This window comes from Chaetodon auriga, chromosome 8 (assembly GCF_051107435.1).
Source record: "Chaetodon auriga isolate fChaAug3 chromosome 8, fChaAug3.hap1, whole genome shotgun sequence".
NCBI classification, from domain to species: Eukaryota; Metazoa; Chordata; class Actinopteri; order Chaetodontiformes; family Chaetodontidae; genus Chaetodon; species Chaetodon auriga.
In genome coordinates, this window is record NC_135081.1 from 7,008,032 (window position 1) to 7,033,425 (window position 25,394).

The 25,394-nt window shown below is 43.0% G+C and overlaps 2 protein-coding genes across 3 annotated transcripts in view; both read right to left on the reverse strand.

The window, feature by feature from the left end:
• Positions 1-5,625: 5,625 nt before the first annotated feature.
• On the reverse strand, positions 5,626-10,490 carry pou3f2b (POU class 3 homeobox 2b). Its single transcript, XM_076736543.1, has one exon. It carries the CDS (start codon positions 9,389-9,391, stop codon positions 8,249-8,251), a length of 1,143 nt encoding a protein of 380 aa, XP_076592658.1. The 5' UTR covers positions 9,392-10,490; the 3' UTR covers positions 5,626-8,248.
• A 6,507-nt stretch (positions 10,491-16,997) lies between these two features.
• LOC143324223 (proprotein convertase subtilisin/kexin type 4-like) overlaps positions 16,998-25,394 on the reverse strand; it is a 165,259-nt gene continuing 156,862 nt past the window's right edge. For both annotated transcript variants that reach the window (XM_076736541.1, XM_076736542.1), the window contains exons 18-20: positions 22,257-22,426; positions 18,369-18,443; positions 16,998-17,261 (exon numbers count right to left, since the gene is read on the reverse strand). In XM_076736541.1, coding sequence (XP_076592656.1) covers positions 16,998-17,261; positions 18,369-18,443; positions 22,257-22,426 — 509 coding nt within the window. The remainder of the gene's footprint in view (positions 17,262-18,368; positions 18,444-22,256; positions 22,427-25,394) is intronic.

Below are 25,394 nucleotides of genomic sequence, written 5' to 3' on the forward strand. Positions count from 1 at the left end.
TGGAATAGAACAAAGACAGAGTAAAAGTATGTGCTCAACTGTAAATAATACAGCAATAAAGTTACGAATTTTGTGCAAAATCACTGAAATTAATGAAAACTAAAATCACTACATGCACTTTATTGTAATAATGCTCATATAACAGAACTTGATTTAATTTGGTTTTATCTTACTTTTTTTTTTTTTACTACAGCTTTGTATTCTCTGTGTACACACATGCGCATTTATGCACTTAAGTGTGCAAAGTGTGTGTGTGTGTGTGTGTGTGTGTATATATTTCTATTGTAAGATCAATAAGATGCTGTGAATGTTTGTGTATGAATTTTTGATTTGTTTTTTCAAGTTTTGAAAAAACAACAAAAAAAAAAACATAAGCGCATCTAATCTTGACCTTGAGATGTGACAGATCTTTCTCTTTGCTTTCCACCACACTTCACAGTTTTCATCAGCAAATGGAGCTGCCTCACTGCTTTAAAGCTCCAAAAAGCTGGTAAGTGGACCTTCAGCTGGAATTCCATTTTTCCATGTATGAGAAATTAATGGTACATTCATGTTGAACTAGAAAAGCATCATTTTGGTCAGTTCTGATGAGCTCCACGTGCATGTTAACTTGAGGCAGCACCCTAGCAGGAAAACTCCCTGTTCTGTCAGCAGCCTTTAACAGAGCCCATTCAGAGGCTCATGGGCGTCCTCAGAGGGGATCTGCCACCGAAGCTGTGGAAGATGGCCTCGCTGAGAGACGAGCATGTTTCACAAACAGGCCGAGCAATTATAGTCTGAATAATTATGCGCTGAAGGGGAGACACGATTCGCCCCACTGATCAGCAAAGTTCATGTGAAGTTATAATTAAACAATAACTCGTTTACAAATGAACGCACACACGCATTTGTGTACTTAAGTGTGCAAAGTGTAATTAGCTGCGATGCATCTGAGTGAGATTGAAGAACAACAATGTCAAATGGTGGAATTATGTTCAGCTCATGAGCTTGTATCACTGTTATCTGTGAGCTGCGGGAGGAGGAGGAGGAGGAGGAGGAGTGGGTGGAGGACAGGAGACAGATTGAATGAGTGATTGATACAGAAGGCTGATTCATCTTCACACGTTTCAGAGATGGACACGATGTTTGACAGGGAAACTTTCTACAAAGACATTAGATTGAGATCTCTGGGGGGTAAATAAAGTTGGTCACAAAAACATTCATTTTCCAAATTAATTAGACCCCAGGAAATCATATTGAAACATTATGTTGTTACTCACAATATTAAATTACATTATGTGATCTGAGTGAGAGTCTGCATTAATGCTGTTCCTTCAGACAGACACAGATATAGCTGCCTGTTGTTCAATAATGCCTTCATTTGCCACCTCTCCAACAACTTAGTGAATCTGCTAATTACAAATAAAGTGTTGTTTTTAATGCGCCAAGTCAGCACTGCTCATTTAACCGTGTCTTGACACCAGGAAGCGTGCTCCAAGTCCCACTTCATTACCTACTGCTGCAGGCTCTGGCCACCTCTGTCACCGAAAAAAATCATGTTGCTGATCAGCAGCACGAAAACAAAACAGGTTCACTTACAGATGAGAGCCTTTGAGCTGAGGAGGAGAGAGGGTGAAAGCATCCTGATCACCTGATGAAACGCTGCGTGCGAGACACTTCAAGCGGTTGGGGCTGGTTCCCTGTGCGGTGTCGCCTGCTTGCCTGAACGGGCTTCACAGGCTGAGCTGCGCTTTTCACATTCAGCGTTTGGTTTTCACAGGAGCACTTTGCAACAATAAGCACAGGTCTGCAAGGCAGAGACGTGGAGTTTGGGAAGAGCTCTGTGAAGCCAGCGTGTGGGTTTGTGTGATTATCTCGCCAGGACTTCTGCATTACAGCTACATTTTTAGAGTTGAGGGTTTTAACGAACAGTTATTTTTGTTGCTGAGTGATCCGTCATTTTTTTTTTTTTTTTGCAATGAATCGTTTAGCCTGTTAAAATGTCAGGTGTTACTGATAACGTTGAGGATGGCTCTGTTCTATTCAAGCTTCCCAGTCGGCCGTGTCTGTGAGATCCAATGCCAGGACCCTGAAACTGAAGCAGCTAAATGGAATGCAGCCATCGTTCATTTTGGTATTTACGCCTGAGTTTTTCCCTGTTGTGACGTGTCAGATGTCTCCCATGAAGAAGGCCTGCTGCTTGTTCTGTCCGATCGATGGCTCAGACCTCAAACATATTCAATTTACAATAATGTCAAACTGACACAAGCAGCAAGATTTGAGAAGCTCGAGCTGGAAATGTTTGGTATTTTTCTTTGATGGATGACTTAACCCTTCAGTGGCTCTTCAGATTTTGGCTCGTGGTACCTTGTTGAAACATTAGTTGTACTTAACACAGTCTGATTGAGCCACAGCTCTCGGTGAAGACGTGCTCTGCAGGGTGCGCTGCAGCCGCCAGAACTTTTCACGTGGCGTCCTTCCAGGGAATTAGCGGCAGAAAAATCTCTCTTGGCATGCGTGCTGTTTATGGAGGAGTTTTTCTATGTGATCATTTATCTTCAATTATTTTAGTGGCTTTACTGGACAGGATGATATAAATGAACACCCCACCGAAAGTCTGACAACTTTGTAGTCGTTTTGTAAAAACATGCTCCACCAATCAGTTCAAAACGTCCATGAATAAGAAAGTTAATATTGCTCAGCAAAACTAAATATTACCACGGAACACAAAGTTTTCTAATCATGAGCTGTTGTTGATATGATTAATCTAATGTTATTCCAGAGTACATTCACTGGATTTATTATATTAGTCTGATTTTTTTTTTCTAATTTCTTAAATGTTTTCAGTGAAAATAAAGAAAGTATTCAAATGAAGTAATAATTAGCCATGTCATGTTTGAGCACAGTCACAGGTGCAGCAGTGTGACTTGGTCCAGTTTGAAGTGTAGAAAAAATACACAAGAGGAGAATCCATCACAGATCAGCAACCAGCAAGTGACTTCCTCTTATTGAATTTGTGACCATTAGTTCTTCTTTACTTTATTCATTCTTTTGAATAAACATTTCATGTTTACGTTATTTGTATTAAATTTGGTCAATTTTACACTTTGCTCTCACCCATGAAAACATACGGTCACTGAAAACTGTTTTATTTCACTTCAGCTGAGAAAAAAGGATCCAGATTGTTGAAAGTGTATTTTTGCTGTAAATTGTGGAACAAAGAAATACAAAAAAATAGATTTTTTTTTCTTTCTTCCATTTGCTGGAACCATCGAAGGGCTGAACACTGAATCAGTTGTAAAAACTGCTGACACCTTTCTGTCTGTCAGCTGATGGATTCACTCACGAATCATCTCGGCACGAGTGGGGTCAAGAAAAACAATAAAGAAATGAATCTGAAAATACGAATTATTTCCCCAATAAAATAACTCGTACAAGCACTGACACTGGTCTGCCTGTTGTACATGGTGTGACTGAGCTCTCCAAAGCCCTGTGATGTGTGTTAACCTCATTCTGTTTATTAGATGGTATTTTAAAATCCTATTATGTAACGTTGGTACTGGCCACTCTCGCTCTGAAGACCTCTGCTGCCTTTCTCACACTCATTATATTGCCTTAATTACTGTTTCCACGTCCGCACCTAATGATTATTATGATTTGATTTCTTTTTGAGACAACCCTCAGACAATACAGCGACAGAAGGGCTTGGACTCACCCTCGGGTCACGCTGCTGTCGCTAGATGGTGCTAGAGTACCAACTATGCCCCTCTCTGCTCCTGCACTCGGCTCAGCAGCACAACAGAGCCGAGGGGGGGGTTTTTTTGTTTTTTTTTTCTTCCCTGGGAGCCTAATGGGAAATTTCAAGTCACCTAAATAAAAAGGAAGGTGTAATTAACGCGACGCGCTATTAATTGCATCTGCTAGAGAGCGGATGAAGGGCACGAGGGCGCACTTTTTTGATTACTGGCCTCCACAAAAGTCTACTTCAGAGCTCAGACAGAGGCCTTTATTTCCGGGTGTCACTTCGTGCCAGGCATCCAAATGGCAGGTCAAACGGCGACTGATGATGATGATGATGATGATGATGATGCAGAGAGGGACGTCTTTTATTTGCCCGCGTCAGCAGCAACAGAGCAGCGCGTGGAAATGATAGGCTGCTCACACTCTGTGTGGTCATCAGTAACACCTAATGGATCTCAGAGGGATAATATCGCCTCTGCTTATTATCCCATATACAAGTAAATTAAGCATATTGCCGCTGATGAAAAATACGATCAGGTGCAGCGAGGTCACTGGAAACTCTGAATAAGAGACCTCACACTCTGTTCGGGGGGGTTACAGGGACATTTTTCACGAGGGGGAGACGTCACTTTTATGACATCACTCTATCCAGTAATCAAAAAATAAATAACATCTGTAACATCTGTTGGATAATCACACTTGAAGCCACTGCAGGAACACACGGTGCAAACAGGTAAAGCTGCTCCTGCTTCACTCAGCGGGTGAATGGAATAAAAGAGCGCCCTGCTCCGCGTTGTTTATGATCAGGTTCATTAGTCAACGCCATCAATAACCGATCGACTATTGATCCTCAATCGAGCCTCCTCGCCGGCCTTCTAATGCTGAGGCGTGTAAATCTCATTTCAGTCCATCCACTCAGGCCCATGTTTCCACACTGTGCACTGCTGCAGACAGCACAACAGGGACCGGCAGCTTGTCGGGTGAAATGGGGATGAATCCGATTGTAATTAATATTATTATGACAACCACAGAGGGCAACGCGCTTCCAGTCCTTTTTGGAGCTAAGCAGGAAGTGGCGGGGAAATGGCAGCTTTGCGTTTTGTGTGCCGGCGCCAAAATAAAATGAAGAAGAATAGAATTTAGAGAGACGCTCATACAAATATCACACCACAGGCTCCGGGGGGAATCTTCCAGAGAAATGACAAACCACAGGGAAGAGGAAAATACCATCAGGGTCACCACTGCCAATATCACTGTCACTACAAGTCCCTATAGAAATATTAGAGTGGATTTTTCTGGATGAGCGTTTTTATCCAGTGATCCAGGACAGTCTGCTGTGACGGGAGCGTCTGAGGGACATAATCCACACCTGTGCGTTTTGTTTAAAAACGGGAAACACCTGTTTAAAATGTCTTTGAATGGGCGGAGCCTTTAAACCTGCAGTCATCACAAGTGACTTGAGATTTGTGGACATAATGGCCAAAACAATGTTTGTTTCCTGGAAACACAGAAGATTATTATTATTATTATTATTATTATTATTATTTTGCTTTGGACAAAGCTACAGAAATAGCATCTTAGACTAAGTACGACAACTTTGTGGATTTTCGGGGTTATAATACATTTTGAAATTTTAGTTCAGTCAGAGTCTAACAAATAAAACAGCGCTGAAATCAAAATATCGCCACTTCGGACTCATTTCAGCCCTCCAATGGACCACTGCTGGTCCTCGGACCCCACTTTTGGAACCCCTAATTTAACCCTCGATGGAAGCTGTGGTTTTCTCAGCCAAAGCCAGTCCATTTAAAAAGCAGCCTGCGGCAGAAACAACACATCATCGGCTCACAATCCTCCATTCATCAAGCCTGATTTTCTCTCGCCCATTAATTCCACCCCAGCCAGAGAAGCAGCTCCTGCAGCAGCACAGATGTCAGGCTGCCGGTGAACTCGCTGCAGCAGCGTCCTGCTCGGCTGAATTAAAACAAAATACATTTAGCCTCGACGTTGGAAAAAAGCTGTTTAATATCAACCCCATTATTTAAAAATGTGCAAGTCCGTTGTTCATGTGTCAAGTGATGAAACACCTACAGGCCTTTATCACCTCTGCTTTATCTACCCCAAGTTCATCCAGTGAATATGACATAGCCTATACCCCCCCAAACCAGACCACTGGTTTAACAAGCAATGAAACAAAACAACAAGAAAACAGCGTCGGATTGCTACAGGTCTACATCCCACAACTTGAATTTCCAGTGAGTTATGAGCTGGATCGATTCATTAAAGCTACTGAGGAAAGATTTCAATGCCATGATCGTTTCTGCTTATTGTTTTCTGCATGAGAAACACAAATCAGGAGGGAGGGGGGGAAAAAAAACAAATGCTGTTTCCACATGAGAGGGAAGAAATAAAATAAAAACCAAGTCCCTGGATATCTGTTTTTGCATAAAACGAAAAGCAAGCTACTGTACGGAGAAAAGATGTATATACATTTAGCTGTGACGGTCCAGGCTGTGGCAACCTCACTGAAAAACGGGAAATATGTCTCTCCTCTTCCCTTCAAAACAAAAGCCTCGTCGGTGTCATTTCATATATATCTCGGACTTTGTGTCATCTATAAAAGCCATTGTATAATAAATTACAATCTCATTAACAGTACTAAAAAATAAAATAAAACGTCTACGAGCAATTTCCCCCCATGTAATAACGCAACATAGACGCAGATGAGCAAAATGGCTGAAATAAAATGCATGGCAAAGACCTCACAAACAAAGTCAAATTACACTTTGTGAATAATAATAATAATAATAATAATAATAATAATAATAATAATAATAATTTTGATCATATGCTGCAATTTTTGGAACGCCACTAAAATGCTAAACTGTGTTTTGGGGAGAAACTGAAAGGCCTTGTTATTATTTTTCTTTTCAAACACACTAATCATGATGTTATCTCCGTTTGTGTCTTCTCTAGGGCTGATTCATAGAGGACAATTCTCTACAACAGTGTTATCGATTAATCTGAATTCAGTCCTTAAAGCACTATATTTTGATTGGACACAATCTAATGTAATTTTAGCGCGGGCATCGTATGGAAAAACAGAACTCCTTAGACAACTGAAACAAATTCAATTGATTCACGTTAATTGATAAAGAAAATCTTTAGACTGAAAATAAAATGCGCCACAAAAAAAAAAAGGAAAAAAAAATAAAAAGAAGAAGAATCATTTCGGCACCAAAATGAACATTAAATAGCACACAAATACAAGGCAGTAGGTAGGCTATGAATGAGACTGGATTTTAAAAACTCAACCTGTGTGTTTTTGAAAACAACAATCCAAAAAAAAGTGCCCCAGTGAAGATAGAGGGAAAAAAAGGGATGAAGCCATGACTTTTAAAGTTATACAATATTTACAAAAGTGGATCCAAATGCTCTGTGAGAGTTGGTGACATATATTTGTGTAGATATCTATATATCTGTAGCCCATCCTGTAGTGGAAAAGTGCCAGATAATCTGATCAGTCGCCACGGAGCCCTTCCTGGAGCTGGGAGCCTCTCTGAGGGGGGAGACATTATTGTTTGACGCTTGTTTTGTGAGAAATATAATGGAGATTTTGTTTATGCTGCTGCTTGACTAATGATAGAGGTCATACACTTTTTATTTACCACATCACTGCACTCAGGCCAATTATTGGAGAATTTAGCCAGTGAGCTGCACAAATATAATAATAATAATAATAATAATAATAATAATAATAATAATAATAATAATAGTGTGTGTTCAGCAGTAAATCGTGACCTCGGTCCCCTCAGAATAAAGAGGAGCTGAATGGCCTGCAGGTTCCCAGCAGTGTTTTGAATGCAGAGCGGCTCTGTGCTGCCTGGCTGACAGATGGGACTCAGGCGATGCTCACCCTCAGCTGGACTCCACTGGACTGTGGCTGCAGCCTTTACTGGCCTCCAGTTTACTCCATTAACGCAGCTCCTTTGACCCCCCCCGCGCCACCCACCCACCCACCCACCCATCACTGCTGGACGCACAATTTAGAGCTAGGCTACAAAACTAAACGCCTCTGCATTTGTTTTCCCTTTTACGCACAGGAACAAAAATGTGTCTTGTGATTTGATATAAAAGTTGCGAATGGAAACCATTCAGCTATGCTTTTCGTCTAAAACCAGGTATCCCTCCTCCCCTTCCCTCTTTTTTTTTCGTCAAGTATAATTTCAATACACAATAGGGGCTACACCTTGAAACTGCGTCGACTGGAGTCACAGTGCTGGGCATGTATCCTCGGAGAACACAACACAGGCTTATGTTCCTTTAGCTCTGGGAGAGGAAAAAATGTCCTGTCCTCCCCTCACTCATTTGCCATTTCTCAGATATTCACTGCAGATATTGTGTGAGTACTCACTGCAATCTATTATACATAAAACACCCACTATAGCGTTTCATAGTCCAGTGATTTATATATAACCTTGGGGATAAATAAAAAGGATAAACATGTCCTGGAGGAGCGGTCCAGCAGAGTTCATTGGACCGGGGTCTGGACCCCGTGGTGCGGCGGCGTGTCCCCGTACACATCCTCGCTCCCCGGCAGAGCTCCGGGAGGGGTCATCCGTTTCTCCTTCTGTCTCCTGTTACAAAACCAAACCCTCACCACTTCTTTCTCCAGGTGCAGACTGTCCGCCAGGCTGATTATTTCCGACGCTGCCGGCTTAGGGCACTTCAAAAAATGGCTCTCCAAAGCTCCCTTTACGCTTACCTCGATTGAAGTCCGTTTTTTCCTTTTCCTCCCCTGCGCCGCGATTTTGTCCAGGCTGGTCGGGCTGCCCGAGGTGGAGTCCGCCTCCTCCAACCACTTGTTCAACAGAGGCTTCAGCTTGCACATGTTTTTGAAGCTGAGCTGCAGGGCCTCAAACCTGCATATGGTGGTTTGGGAAAACACATTTCCGTACAGGGTCCCCAGGGCGAGTCCCACGTCCGCCTGCGTAAAGCCCAGCTTGATCCTCCGCTGTTTGAACTGCTTGGCGAACTGCTCCAGGTCGTCCGAGGTCGGCGTATCCTCGTCCGAGTGGTCGTGGTGGCTCTGCGGCCGGTGCTGGTGCTGATGCTGGGACGGAGGGTGGCCGTGTTCGCTGAGGTGCGGGCTGTGGTGGTCGTCATGACTGTCTCTTAGGTTGTGGTGGTGCATCCCCTGCCCGCTGCCCGGGATCAGCCCGTTGACGCTGAAGCCCGGTTGAGAGTAAATAAGGCTTTGGCCGTTCGTCGTCGCCATGCTCGGTATGTGCGCCGCGGTGGTGGTTCTCCACGCCCGGCCGTCGTGGTGGTTCCCGTGCGTCTGGTGCACCAGGTGGGGTGGCCGCGATTGGTGCTGCAGGTTGCTGCTGGAGTTGTGCATCTCGTCCCGGGCGCCCTGCACCGCGGGTTTGATGTCCTGCTCCGCGCCGAGCGGGCTGGAGGACCACGGGGCTCCCTCTCCGTGGGACAGCGCCGTGATCCACTGGTGTGCGTGGCTGAGCGTGTGGCTGTTGCTCTGCAGAGGATAGTCGCTCTGCAACAGGCTCTGCGCGTCCCGGTACGCCGTGGCTTGCTGCATGCTGCCGGGCTCCGAGTGCACGATGGATGCGCTGGAGGTGAGGATGTTGTAGTGGTTAGACGCTGCGGTCGCCATGACTCTCGGAGCCGGACTGGTCGCTCTTATTAAAGGAACCTCGCATTTGACAGATCCTCTCCTGCCCACAGGCGGCTCCCAGGCGCTCTGCCAAGTGGACGCCGAGGCGCACCTGGACTGCGCCCCGCCCCCGCCACTGATTGGACGTCAAAGAATGATGGACGTGGTTACCAAGGGCAACGACGCGGTGATTGGCTGCGGGGAAGTCTCAACAAACACTACTGTCTTTGTTGGAGAGGTGCGAGTTGAGGCTCCCGTGGAAGCGGAGAGCCGGAGTGCAGCATGGGGAGACGGAGCACCGGGATCAGCAGTGCAGCTGTAAGATACAGTTGATTTACTTTGATAATCATGTTCTATCAAGACTCAGACTGTAGGTAGTCTAGATCCAGGAGACCAGGATTTCCTCTGTTGGGATGATTCATGCAAAAGCTCTCTTGTGTAGGATTTACAATTATTTATTGAGGTAGACTTTACATTTCCTTCTTAATTGTTGACTGTAATTCTGCGCACATTCATGATATTTAATGTTCTTATGGAAACGTGTGTTTGAGGCAATGTAATGTTTTCCACTGTAGCAAAGATTATGAGCTTTCAAATAACATGTCTATCTTTATAATCTGCATATTCATATATAGACAAGGCCTATTGGAAAGAAAGTTTAATGTTTTAAGAAGTGCTCCAACATTTCTACTCAGACGCTGTAGGTGTGTGTAATATCTGTTATGTGTGCGGCGTTGTGTGTGTGTATGAAACACTATGTATGTGGCATTTTTCTTCATAGGCTACTGAGAATTTTTTATAGATATATTAATTAACAATTAGTTTTAAGTTAAGATCAAATAAACGAAATATTGACATTTTAAACTCTTGAAAATATTTGTAAATCTGTTTTATTCAAAGCGTTTTGAGACACGCTGACATAACGACAGATAAGACTGTCCTGTAAAGTTCACTGTGTTTGAGACGTCAGGCATGGTGCAGTGTGGGAGAAATACATGCATAACACAGGCTAAGGCTAGTTATGGTTAGTTGTATAGGCTATAGTCTAGTTTGTTTTCTAAATCGAGATATAAAGGAAAAAAACTGTTTTATTGGGGAAAAAAAAAATCTTCCTCGTGATAAAACGTGAATAAATTGATTGGATGAATAAATAAATTGATAAATTGAAATGGACAGTGTTGGACCTCATTTGTTGACAGTCTTCAATCTGTCTGAACAGCCATCAGGTGAAGGTTTCATAGCGGTTTAAATGGAGACATCTATCATTTAAAAACTGCTGTGACAGCATCAGTGTAAAGTCCATTATGCTCCTGCTCCTTCAAGTTTTGTTTTTTTTTTTTTTTTAAAGCCATTTCTTATTAAAGCTATTATGACAGAATCCTGCAATTTTACTAACATTTATCAGTGTTTGTAAAAGTGCATTTGTCTCAGGGAAGTCTTGACTTTTAACTTTTAAAAGCCCATAAAGTAAACAAATCCATTTTTGTGTCCTTCTCGGCTGTAAAGTGAATTAACAAGCCAGCCTATGGAGGAGTGGCTACACACAGAAAAAGGAGGCTCCCTGTGTGATGTTAAGCTTCTATATCTAGCTTGCATCACTTAAAAGATTTTTTTTCAAAACACTGAAATATACCATTTATATGGTTTCCAAAATGTTCCTTTAATAAAAGTGGTTTGGAGCATTTCATGTGCTCCTAAATGGCTGTTTGCAGCACTGTGAAGGATCTATGTGGGATCATCAGAGCGTGGTGCAACAGCACTGAAAGCCTTTTAGGATTCTTTACATCACCAAAACAGATTTAGAAATTATTTTCAGGTCTTATATACAACTCTTTTAGAGCTAATAGTGTGTGAAAAGCTTCTCAGGCTGCTCATCATCACCCAGTAAAGTGAGGATAGACACGAGTGAAGAGGAGGATTAAGTCCAGACTCAGGCCTCCAGTCCAGGGCAGAGAGGGCAGGTTTCCATCCCGTCCCAGCTGTCGTCCCCCCAGTGTCAGCTTCAGGGACCAGGACTTTGTCCAGAGAGGGGACATTCCTGGCCGACCGCTGCTGGTTGCCATAGGGAGAGGTAAATGAAACAACAGCGGTCGCGTCGCTGCTGCTCTCCCCCCACCACACACCCGCCTCCCCTGTTCCTAGACTATCTAAAGGCCTCTATTTAGAGAGGCTCTCTGCTGCGGGGACAAAGCCTTTGCAGGGATAAAGGAGGGAGGAGTAAAGAGCACAGGGCCCTGAGAGGGAGAAAGGGTTGGAAAAACTGAAAAAGATGAGAGAGATTATGTCTGTCCTCAAAGCTTCTCCTCACACTGCAGTGACATAAAGCAAACTGTGGGAGAAAAATACTGAAATTTTGCTCGGCAGAAGTAGGTTTCAACTTGGTAACTTCTGAAGCAGGCCCTTCATTTGGAATATTAGAAAGCATTAATAATTCCTACTGTATATAAGCAATTAAAAAGCACTTTTGGTTGGTCTATGGCCTATAACAATTCAATCCACTAGAAATAAAGTAATACATACTGGCCACAAATTAAACCTATAAATCAATGGAGGCAGTTCTTCAATATCCACAATTCATAACTTCTAAACTATGCAAATGACTGAAAGTGTAATTAAACATTTTATTTAATAACTTGGACCTAGCAGTAAAATTAAATGGCAATAAAAAAGCAATTATCAAAGAAATATTTTCACCAAAAAATATTCAAACTGTGCAGTAAAAACAGAAAAGTCCACATACTGAATATGCATACTCACAAATCATTCTCAGCAATGTTAATGTATTCGAAAAGTTCACACAAGGACACATGTCATGTGTTTGGACTGAGGTCCGTGAACAATACAGGGGCGTCTAACAAAGGCCGAGTGCTAATTACAAAACGTTCTCTAGTACTTGTTTGAGATAGTCTGGACTGGATTTTGATTTCATATACCGGTTGAAGTTATTCTTTAACTTTTCTTTCGTCTTGATGCTGCTTTAGAGGCCAAAAGAGATTCGTAATCTCTGACGTTACTAACAAAGAGGAATAAAATATCAAATGTCATCACCTTAAAATACATTTAGAAGCACAAATTTGTCCAAAAACAAGGTGTTTGTTATAGCCATCCTTAAAAGGCACAATGTGCAACCAAGATGTATCAAATGCTAAATTTAAGATGGGTGTAATTAACAGACAAGTCTCTCTTTTTTTGCAGCGTAGACAACAGTAATTCTAATTCTAATTATATGATGCTGTTGGGCTGTTGACATAAATATCTGTAAACAGTGATATAAAACAGACCTATGATGATCAGTTGAGAAGCACAAAATGCTCATATTCCATGTATAACTCAAGCTCTTCAATTAAGTATTACTGATTGGGCCTTTAATGGATCTCATTTCATAGGCTAATAATCCTTTATGGATGTGAATCCAGCTGCACTGATAGCACATGAAGCCGCCAGGATTTAAGTCATACGAGGAAAAGTTTCCAGACACGGCTCAGTAATTCATTCTGGTAATATTGAACATTATTGTGGCGTAACATTGAAATCGGCCAAATCAAAAGAACATTGTGGTAATTAGGCTGTAATTCAAGGAATTACCACATCGCCACACAGGCTTAAATAGTCGTGTTGGGAGAAACGCAAAGCACATTATTTTAATGGTGTAATATGCAAACTATGGCTCGTTTCAATTACATGGCTTAACAATGCATAAATGATGCGAGCCTTGTTATTTGGACTGCAGGGTCCTCAGTTATTCAATCATTCAGAGGGGCCAATGTTAGGGGCCATGCTGCCTCCTCTTGTATAGTAAAAACACAGTGCTGAGCACCGAGGGCCGCTGCCAAACTACATTTAAGGGAATAAAAATGAACAGCAGAGAATGTAAGCGTTAAATTAACAGTAGGATAATTATATGACCCGTGCGCTGTAAAGATTCAATTTCTAACGCTCTAATTAGGCGACTGTCTCCCCATACATCAGCTCACATCCCTCTGCCAATTTCTCACCAGGAAGCGTCCTGCGAGCGGAAATAATTAGATTTTATTAAGACACGGCTCGTGTAATAAAGAAAATCAGAGGAGGCGCTGGTTAAATATGATATGTTTTTAAAATCATTGATTGTTCCACACGCACAGTTCAGTGAATCCCATTTAAAGACAAGGGCAGTCTAACCTGGGAGGAGAGAGGCTGGGATGTGTCCGTGTGTCTGACAATATTAACCTATAAAACCAACCGTCCACTGTCTGCGGGAGCAGCAACATGCAAGAATTCAAGCCATCTGACAGAAATACAGTGCATGTGGAGTAATTCAGAAGGATGTAGTACAAAAAACAATGCAAAATGACTGCATTTGAGGCTGCAGCTAATCAGTATTTTCATCATCTAACTAGTGAAAACTGGCAATCATAATTTCCAGGACCCCAAGATGACATATTTAAAGTCTCACTCCCGTCGAGAATGTGCTTGTCGTTACCCCTCCTGGACGTCTGAGCGTCACCATGCAGAAGGACGTATGTGCAGAGTTTAGACTTGCACATTAATCAGCTGAAGAGAAAAGTTTCTCTGAGCTCAACTTCAGTCTGGCAGTTTAACACAGGAACAAGATAAATTCTCTGTGTATCAACTAATAGTTTCATCTCTAACTATAGACAGATATGACCCCATTGAACATTGTTATGATGTGTGGACTATTACTATAGGAGATATAATCCAATGAGGTGCGATAAGATGTTAACAACTTGGTATTTAGTGGCACAAAGACACAAAATAGTCCCTGTTGGAGCATTATTGGTTTATTACAGTCTCATCTTTAGGGAGCAATCATGACTAACTAAACGGATATTTCTATGCTTTGTGTTTACCGGCTGCCGCAACTTTTGACTTGTTTGCCTCACACCAGACACAAAGTCAAAGATCTGAAGAACTGAATCAATCTGCTTCAATTCATCTGAGTGTATCTTCAAAATAAAAGATATCCCGAGTTACAACAGTGTAACTTGCACTGTTACACGGCGGAATACATGAAGTAAAGGACAAAACATTCAATAATTTTTAATCAAGCACAGATCAATTGTTGCCAAAGTAATAACATGTCACATTGCCGAGGTTTTATTTCAGATTAGCTGTTGAGATATCAATAATTCTCGCTGAGGCTTGTTTCAAGTCTTACATAACGAGAGCCGACCCACGCCTTTCATCCTTACTGTAATTGTTGTGTGCATCAAAGAGAGGGAGATTGACAGGCTGTATGGGAGGATTAATACAGTGGGTGAGTGACTACATACTGGGTCTGGGGGGGAGGGAGGGGGGAACCAGAGAGGGAGAGGAGAGAGAGAGTAAGATACGGGGTGAGAAGGAGGAGAATGAGAGAAAAGTAGGAGAGGACAAAAAGTGGGGAGAGAGTTAACGAGAGGGAGAGCATTAATTGTGTGCATTGTGCCCGGGCTCTTTTGCTGAGTGTGGCTGTCGAGGTGCGGGCGCTAACCCCTCCAGCAGCCCGCCGTGATCTGAGCCAGCTCTCAGACTGCTGTATTCCAATGCAATTAGGCCACTCAAAGGCCTGCTTAAAGCTGCACCCCCACCACACACACACATACACCCACACACACACACACACACACACTCTCAGATAGCAACAGCCCCTGTGGGTCCCCTCCATTGTAGCGGGGAGGTGTATTCTGTCCCTTTTTGAGGCCCTGGATGAAGAGACCACCCTGGGGAGCAGAAAAAAGGGAGGATTACCTCTCTTTCTGTCCCGTTCCCTCTGTCTTTCTCTCTCTGTCTGTCTCTTTATCTTTCTCTCTCTTTCTGGATGAGGAGTTCACCTCTAAATCAGCTCAGGCAGGCACAGAGCTGAGCTTTGGTTAGTTCCTCCAAAGAGACACAACTTAGGAGTTTTCGCAGGAGGAAACAGAGGAAGAAGAGCAATGAGGCATTTCTGTGATGGATGTCATTGTGGGACTGCTTTAGCAATATCACTTTCCTCTTCCTCTTTCATTATTCATGCAGTCATATATTTCAACAAGTGGCGTGGGGCGTGTAGCTCACTAGCTTGTCCCCGTTGGCATCAGCGCCGCAGCCTCAGTCTGTCAGGCCCCTCTGTGTGCTGTATTAAGAGAAAGCTCCTCATGATAGCGAGCTCTCTTGGCTGGGTTTCAGCGTGTCTCATTCCCCAGAAAGCATTTAAAGCAGATTACCAACCTAACGCTACACCTCCCCAATAAGAGAAGAGGGGAAAAAAACCTGGCACATTAACACCTGCAATACTACTCAATGGCATCAACAGATTAACGAGGTAATCCACACAATGAGGTCTTTGATTCGTGTGGTTTGGCAGCCAATAACGCTAGGCATAATGCACACTGTTATTTCAGACTGTCCCAGCACGAGAAAACCTGGCAGAGGCCCTTCCCTTTTTTGTCTTTGCGTCAGATGAGCTTTTGAAGAATTTTAACTTGTGCATCTGGTGCGTTTGCCTGTTTCCTTGTCAGAGAAATAACCTGCTGGCTGCTCCTGTGGCACATGTGAAGGGAGAAGGGGAGGAATCACAGGCTTTCTGAAGGCTGTTTAAACAGCAGGGCTGAGGAGCTCTCCCTCGTCTTCCCCCCATTCTTCTGCATAAGGACGTGCATCTAGGATGTGGGTGTGTGTGTGTGTGTGTGATAGATCTCGTGGTCCCATCGCTCATGTGCGGCTCGATTAGCCCCACGTGCCTCGTTCGTCAGACGTGGAGGCAGAGCAGATGGCAGGAGACGCACCGTGTTACCATGCTGCGGCACTATGTAACGCTGCTCTAATTGAAACATCAATACTGCCCTGTCAATACACTACTGCTACTTCACAAAACACCACTACCTTCAGACCTGCACCTGACAGGGACAGAGCTGCTGTTGCTCTGACATCTTCGCTTCATGTTGAGATGCACTGGGAAAAAGTTTCCGGCTCATTCCAGAATGGCAACAAAGCAACTTTTTTCCAACGCTCTCGGTAACAGTTTCTGGTGTTTTTAATATCCTAATTTCAATTAAACTCTTGAGTAGATTTCTGTTTGTATACAGTGTTGTGGTGGCAAAGGAAGCATGTAGAAATAAGAGAGAGCATTTCCTCTGTAGCATCTCCACTGTGGCACATTTTTAATGAATTGATAAAAAGTTGAGGGAGTTCACATGGCTGTGATCAGTAATTCGACGTTATCGGAAATTCAGTGGAGAACAGAGAGAAATTAGGCGGCTAGAAATTAATTTGCTATTTGTCCAACTCAATGAGGAGTGACACAGCCCCTGTAATGAATGGGTAATCCATTTCTTATTGCACTGAGCTGAGTTCACCCTTCAATGAAGTGGAAAAAGACAAACATATCTTTCACTAACCTTTGCAACTTCCAAAAGCAAATGAGGAGGGGAGATGAGTGCAGAGACCTGCTCCTCAAACTATTTGTTTTTGGAGGCAGGATTTATATGTTTGTGTGTGTTCCTGTGGCTGCAACAGTGATGGAGTTTTAAAGCCAAACGAGGAATCCACAATAAATAATCTGTGCCAGCACTGAGGCCACACACTCAAAGCACATGGATTTGACTCACGATCAACTGACTTGCTGCACTGAGGAAAATAACAGTCCTTATTTAACCATGCTTCGTGTTTGTTTCTTCAGTTCCCTGCCTGCTCCCCCTGCCGTTCTGCTCACAGTTTCTCCTCCTCCTGGATCTGAAGAGTCTGACTGCTGCACCTCCTTCACATCCCCAACAACACCCCGGAGAGTCAGTGATGGTAAGGACCCGCTCTCTCTGTCCACATCACCCCTGATGGTCTCATGAAGCTCCTTCACAGCAGAGCGTCTTGACGCCATGGAGGACTTCGGCACAAGATCTGCCTGAGGTACCTGCTGGATGTAGCATTAATATGACATGAGAAAACCTAATCTACAGGAACTAAATGACAGTAAAAGCAACTAAAGATTACTTTCAATATAAGCTAATCTGCTGATTATTTTCTGAATGAATTGATTAATCATTCTGTCTATAAAATGTGAGAAAATGTGGAAAAAGCCTGTCGTCATTTCCTAAAGCCAAACCTGATGTCTGCGGTGAAGAGAAAGTTCTTATTTTGTTCAACTAACAACCCAAAACCTAAAGTTACTCAGTGAGCTGGAACAAGGGAATGTCTGTCAATCTTGCATAAAAAATGCCTAATTGTTTTTATCAAAAAATAAATAAATCTGCCAATCACTTCGTCAATCCATTGATTAATTGTTTCAGATGTAAAAGCAGCCACGTATCCTGTAAGAAAAACAGGCACCTTGGTGGCCAAATGGGCTGAACGCCATGTACCGAGCATGAAAACACAAAATCCCATTGTTTCCTTTCCATCTCCTCAAACTGTAACCTTCAGTGTCAACTGTTTCATCATGCAAGTAATTCCTTAAACAGTCACTGAATTCATCAGTAACTGTTTCCATCCACGTTTTTATGCACATCTTCAATTTGCACATAAAAAAACTGCAGTAAGTTTGAAAAAAAAAGTCAAAAAATCGCAAAACATTTTTTTTACATTTGGCTCATGTGGAAAAGTCGGTGTGCCAATAAAGACAAAATGTGACCAACTGAAAAAAAGAAAAGAAAAACAGAGTCAGGTGAATAAATCAGGATGCACAAGAAGCATGTGGCTGAAACATCACTCAAACTCAAACTCAACATCAGATCTGTGTGGAGTGATGAGGAGACTGCAATGAAACAAACACTCGTGTCATATTTCCACCACCTTTCCTACCCTTTGAGGTTTGACTGATGCTCTTTTAATGACATCATATCATTGTGTCCTCTTCCTCTGCAGTGGTTCAGTGGCACCAGGTTGAAGAATGAGCGCCACCAACTGTTTATCTCAGTGCACCCACTCCTAATATTTGCAGCACACACTAATTCACATGTTCTGTCACTGATTTTCTGGATGGCAGCTCGTCTACAGTATGTGGACCTGTGGCGCTGCAGCTTACCTGGAGAGCCACACTGAACGTCAGGGGCTTGTTGAGGTGGTTATCCAACACTGAGTCTCCAGGAATCTTCAACATCTGGGTGATGGAACAGATATTTAATGTTAAAAACAAATAAAATGTAAGACAGCACAGATCATGTCAGCAGTCAATGCAGTTATTTCATGTTCAACTTGTATTAAGTTGGGGGGCTCTCAAGAGACAGGGAGTTAAAATCAGAGCAGCAGGGGCCGAGGTATTTGAAGTCCCGAGTACGGGACTGGTTCCAGAAACACTAGGAACTCCATTTCCCATAATGCAAGCCTGAGAATAATTTCAATCAGCCCTCTTTCTGGTAAACATTCACACCTTTCAAACTTCAGGACGTATCCGGCGTAGTTTTCCTCCAGAGTGACAGAAAACATCATACAACCCTGCTTAAACTCACTTTTATGTTTAAAATCTATGGCCCTTAATCTGATTCTGATACGCCACAATTTATTTATAGTTGTTGTGGTAAATGATTTGCTCTTGATAAGACTCCTTCAGGTCCTCCGTCTGTTGGACTTCACACCAGCACCACTTGCAGCAGGGGTGGTGACTCCTTTCACATCCTTTTCCCCCTCCTTATGGATGTCATGAGTGAAAAACAAACAAACAGAGAAAAGACCAGAGGAAGTCTGATTCAACTCTGCTTTCTCGAGGAAAAAGACAAGGACAAACAGCTGAATTTGAAATCAATCAAAAACTGGCTCTGTCCACAGGAGCGACGTTCAGACTCCGGTTACGATTTGATCTTGGCTCAAGTTTTCAGTGAGTGTTGACATCTCAGAGTTGTGAGGAATCCCGAGACGGCAGCTTACAGCGGGGGTTTCAGTGATACAGTATTTACAAGGCATGAGGAAGTGGGAGCGTTGCAACAGACGGCACCGTACACGGCGCTTTCAATTATTTCTCACAGCATTCATGAAAATAGAAGCACAGTGGGGAGTACAGTATGAACAGAAAAACTATAAAAAGACATGGAGCGAAAAGAGAACTCCCAAGCTAAAATAAATGGTGTCGTATGCTGTTGCTGGTTAAGAGCTGAGTGTATATCTCCGAAATAGGAGAGAGGAATCGGGTGGTGGAGTGTAGACAGGGTGAGCGGTGATGGAGCAGAAACCGGAGCATAAATAATTGGAGTTAGGGCTGAAGTTTTGATTTGATAGCATCTTAAGAACTGTTTTGAGACTGAAGGTGGTCTGATAAAGCTCATGAAAGAACCGCTTGTACATACAGCGGCCCAGGCCTGTCAAACGAGTCATGTCGATAGCCTGCCTGTGGGGGAAAACACCATTTGACATGAGGGTGCTTAAATGTGTTTCTAAAATCCACTTCAGTAAAAACAGACAAGACCAAGAGTGTGCAGCCACGCTAGCAGCTCTGTGAGGCTGTGCTCTGAGCTAAATGCTAACATCATAACATGCTCACAATGACAGTGCTAACAAGCTAATGTTTAGCTATAATAGGTGTAATGTTGTAGCGTGTTCGCTGTCTCAGTTTAGCATGTTAGCATGTTAGCATTTGCTAAATAGCACTAAACACAACGTACAAGTGTGGAAGGCCATTAGTTGTGAAGTGTTTGGTTAAGTATTAGACCAATTAAAGTTTTCAGCTGATGATGGAGTGAAAGGTTCACCAAAGTTGTTACAATTCATGGTTGAGCAGCTCAGAGCTACAGTGTAGATTGTTCTGGTGTTTGAATCTTTCCATGACGACTTTGTACGATCAGGTAGAACAAACTTCAAGGTCTTTAAGAAAGTAACCTATAATGGATTAGATCCTCTCATTCATCCTTCACTGTCACATCCCCCTGACCGTCTCACATAAGTCACGCACCAATTTGCTTTAACAAGACATTTTTGCCGTCTAACTTTATATCAAGCCATTCTCTCTTTATTTCTGTCCTTTTGTGACTGCTCTGTGATGACAGTGTTGACAACCGCAGGTCTATTTTCTCATATTTTCCGATCCTCTAAAATTACTACTGACACTACTTAATTTGTTTTTTCTTCTGCTGATTTTCAACAGCAGGGCTTCAAGCTCTCCAAAACATATTTTTTTTTAAAACCCCGGTACAACATTTTTGTGACTTAAACAGAGCCAGCAGCTTTATAGTATGGCAATTTGGGGGCATTGATCACAGTGATCAAATCTCATGAACGTGAACCTCCTCGTGAACAGGTGGTGTACATGAAGTCTGTGCAGCTGAGAGAGTTTGGTGAATCCATAATCGTCACAGAAAAAGTGAGACAACTTTAGGATAAGACTGTTCTTGAATGAGGCCCAGATGGCTTGTGAAGGGCCTTATTTTTGTAGTTCTGGCCCGCTATCTGTTTGATTGTCTGCTTATTTTTAGCGACGTCACAGTAAACAAAATGTTATTTATTACCAAAACCACAAAAAACATCAGACTCAAGTGGCAATAAACCAGAAATATCCCTCAGATTGAAAGGTTCAGATTAGCAGATTTAGCATATATCCACGCACTGGATTGCACATGCACCTACAACGTATCCTGTCTGCCCTCTACGTCATCAACAGAAACAGATGACAGCCAGCTTTTCTTGGAGCTGATCTCTCTCTCCACCCTCAGATGAGAAGGTGTTAGAGAGAGAGAGAGAGAGAGAGAGAGAGAGAGAGAGAGAGAGAGAGAGAGAGAGAGAGAGAGGCTCACAGACAGAGATGTTTGTTTCCCAGCCCTTCCACCGTCTCTGTGGGACGACCCTCCCCATCCACCCACCAACCAACCCCCCCTCCCAACCTAGTGGATCAAACAAAGGACATCATTTGTAGGCCAAGTCTTTTTCTGAGCGTCTCTCTCCTCGCCTCTGCATACCAATCCAATACTGCCCAAGGAAAAAAAGACACGCCGTGGTACATGTGTGTGTGTGCGTGTGTGTGTGTGTGTCTGGGCCGGGGGTTGGAAGGTCTGTTTGCCTCTCCGCCAAGCATCGATTTATCCTTTTCTCCAATTTATTTCTCCTCCTTGCCTCCACGATCCATTCTGATCTGCCTCTAGGGGAGGAACTCGGGGTAAAGACGTTGTCGGGCCTCGTCGTTGCCTTCTAACACCGGCTCAAAACTCATCAACAGGCCCGGGGACCGTGTACCCCTGCAAGGACATGTTGGGCAGCAAGATGCACACAAGCGGCGCTACCTGTCGTCCAGCGGCACACTTTTGTCAGTGCTGTAATTGGCCTCAAAGTGCAGCATAAGGACACAGATCCCAGGGCTTTAATGATTGTGAGAGGATAATGCAGTATTAGCCTGAAAGAGAATTATATTTGTTTCAGTTCAAACACTGTGCTGAAAAGACGATTCAGTCAACCACAAAATGTCCTTTGATTTCAAAGGGGAGCTATACCCTGCTCCTCTGTCTGCCGTAACAACTGTTGGAGAAGCCACAATGATATTTAATTGTTCCTCATAATCAGGCCTAGACTCGGTGTACGAGCAGATATGATCAGAATAACAATATCTCAAGTCCCCATTCAGCTGTCTCTGTCTGTATGATTCTGACATTTTCAGATGTTATTACTCAGACTCAAGGATTTGTATCCTAAAGCCGCGCTGAACAGAAATGCTGCATGTGCACAAATCCCACCGTCCTACGCACACACACGCACACAGAGGAAGACAGACAGACACACACACACGTATGGCAGAGATCGGCGAGCCATTCTTCAGTGTCACAGTGAGCGACGCTTGGCACATCCTCACACCTGAAGTTGATCAATGCAGATATGTCCAGGGGGAAATTGAAATCCATAGGAAATTAGGCGGTGCCAGTGATTTATTGGAATAGTAAATCACAGTGTGTGTGATGTGTGAAATGTGTGTGTTCCCGCTCTGTGTACAGTACTGTACCTGGTGTCTGGCTGGGACGGTGATATCATCAGCTCGTACCTTCCTGTCTCTCTCCATTTGGAAGACCCATTGAATCAGGTCCAAAGGGGGGTAATGGTCCCTCTGGTACACCCCCCTCTGAGGGATGGGGTGATGTGACCCCATGGACACAATGCTCTGCAGGGGTCCCTCTGAAGGAAAGAAAAAAAAAAAAGAGAAAGCATAGAGGCACCTTTAAGGCACTGTCTGCCTCAGTAGCTACGTTTCCATTCAAATGTCAAGTCAATGTTTTCACAGGTGTTTGAAATGTTGCCAAAGACAATATGGAAATGAGGTATCTAAATAAAATTTACTGGGCTGAAGAAATAAAAAAATAAAAATAAGTAACTTACAGCCCTTAAGATTTTGTTTAGCTGCTTTTTCAGCAGTAGCCATTCAATGTATTTATATTATGTCACTTCCTCTCTGTAGTTTTCATTGTTGGTGGCAGAGTCTGCCTGCATGAAGCATTCGCAGGGAAATGATGCAACATGTAACTCTCATGTCACTCTTTATAGTGAGTAATTACTGTGATTTAATACTTTGCAATTTCTAATGTTAACCAAACATCTCCGACTGCTGCTTCTTCACATTTAAAGCATTCAACTGGCAAAACACAGGATGGCTTTTATTGTGAAGCAGCGGCAATAAAATGTTTGAAGACCAAAACAAAGAAGTGAACTTGTCAGTTTTATGACAAACCAGCTGCGGGCATTAAATCATAATGGCAGCTTCTACACCCGAACGATAAATCAAAACTTTGAAATGACTGTAGTGAGCAAATATTTCAGGACATTTTTAACAAAAATTCAGCTGCTTTGCAGGCTAATCATGCCAAGCTTATGCGTTTATTAAGTAGACAAATGGGTTTTCAATTCCTTTCCAGTTCCAATTGAAATAAATAAACATTTTGCTGTGTGATAAAACATTTTAAACATATAAAATGCACTTGCCATTTTCATTCAGGCTTTATGATTTGTTACATGTTGATTCAAAAATGACTTGAAACTGGAAATGCAGCTCTTCCCCCTTTGCATTCACATACTCATAAGTGTGATCCAGTGTGTCTAAAAAAAGAAAAAGAAAAAAAAAGACTCCCACAACAAACCTTACGTTTGATCTTAAGCAGAAATCAAAGTTTGAATCCTAAGCTAGGGGCTAGTTTCGGAAATGTCCTCACTTTAGAGGCTTTTCCTGAACTTTCTATGCTTGTGGTCCTTTCAAGAATAAAACTACGAATACATAGAGGACAACGGGATGATCAAAAATGTATATTCGACACTGAGTTGTTGTGTGAATCTCTTAGAGGAGATTGCATTCATGTGTGAACGTTCAAATAGACCGAGTGTGTAGTGTGGACCCCGACTGAAGAATCACCACCCCACACACACACTCCCACACCCCTACCCTTGCTGTTTTTTTTTTTCTTTTTCCAGGTACACCACTTGTGTTCTAGCTTGTTTTTGTCCAGCTTTAATTGATTTTTTTTTTTTTTTTTCTTTTTGCAGAGAAGAAGAAAAGACAACAACAAGGCGGTGAGGGCTGCAGCTAATGGAGAGGCTGTAATTGTGAATGGAGGCATTCATCTGGAGACGTTGTCCGTGAATTGTGCCGCACAATACGCAGCGCCGGGCTGCTCAGATCACCAACCAGTCACCAAACACACACAGACACACACGTACAGACGCACACACTGAACGCCTTAGATCACTGGTGCTCAGAGGAGGAACGTAATCACATGTCCGCCGAGAGCAAGGCACCGAGGAGGGGAGGAGAGGAGGAGGAGAGGAGCTGGGGGGGAGGAGAGCAAGAAGAGAGGAGAAATTATACAAGGAGAGAGGAGGAGAGGGGGGAGGAGGAAGAGGAGGAGGAGGAGACAGGATGGTGAAATTGATGTTTCCTACCATTTGATTTGGGCCATAGAGCCCAGGAGGCAGATCAGATAGAGCCACAAGCACACAAGCACACACACACACACACACACACACACACACACACACACACACACACACACACACGCACATGCACACAAACACACAAACTGTGACATGTAGTAGGCTACATGAAAGTAGATACATAGACACACAAGGATTCTCTTTCTCACACACACACACACACACATCATACAAGCACACACACACACTATATATATATATATATATATATATATATATATATATTCATGTAAACCTGCATACACATACACACTTGACAGACATATAAACACACACGCACGCGCACACACACACACACACACACACACACACACACACACACACACACACACACACATTTAGAGCTATACATCCTCATAAACATTATGTATATAACTTGTCAGCGCTCAGAGAACCATCTCACAGACCCCACGCTTCCCTACACCTGCTGAAACAGTACAACCCACACACCATACTTCAACCAAACAAACACCATTAAACCAAAACACACAGAAATGCGGCAAAAAAGACACAACAAGGCCTACGTGACGGTATAGAAAAAAAAAAATCTCTCATCTCAGCGAGGCGAGACGAGGCACCTGTCAGCGTGGCGGCTCCTGCTACTACAGAGAAACATCAGGAAACAACAACTCAATTAAACACACCATCCCTGTTCAATTACTGCCACATAATCACAGCAATTTACCTTCACTTGCCTCACAGCCACCAAACAAACACACACACAGGGGCAAGCACGCATATAGAGGTGGAGAAACACGCACAAACACACATGGATGAGGCTGGATCACAAAAGCCACCCGTAGCTTCATCCTACACATCCTGATTGTAGAGCTCACCATGTGGTATCTGCTGGCTACCTGGCATGAACGAGAGATGCAGGATGTTGGATGTTTAGTAGGCAACAATATAAGTGGTCTACCAATTTACTGTAGCTCTAAAAACAATTACATTTGCATGTCCATTATAGCATAAATGGCATCAGAAGTAGCTCCTGTCCTGCCGGTGGAGCTGGTGGTGCTTTATGGAATGCATAAGTACATTTATGTAAGTGTCATAAATGTTTAAAAATATATCTGAAAGTAGGTCTGCGATGTAAATGAAAGGAATGCATTAGGGTTTGGGGGAATTCTGCACCCTCTTGATAATTAATGAGATCACAGACATC

What these genes read in the sequence shown, in the direction of transcription:
- pou3f2b (XM_076736543.1), bottom strand. Translation starts at nt 9,391, where the DNA reads ATGGCGACCGCAGCGTCTAACCACTACAACATCCTCACCTCCAGCGCA.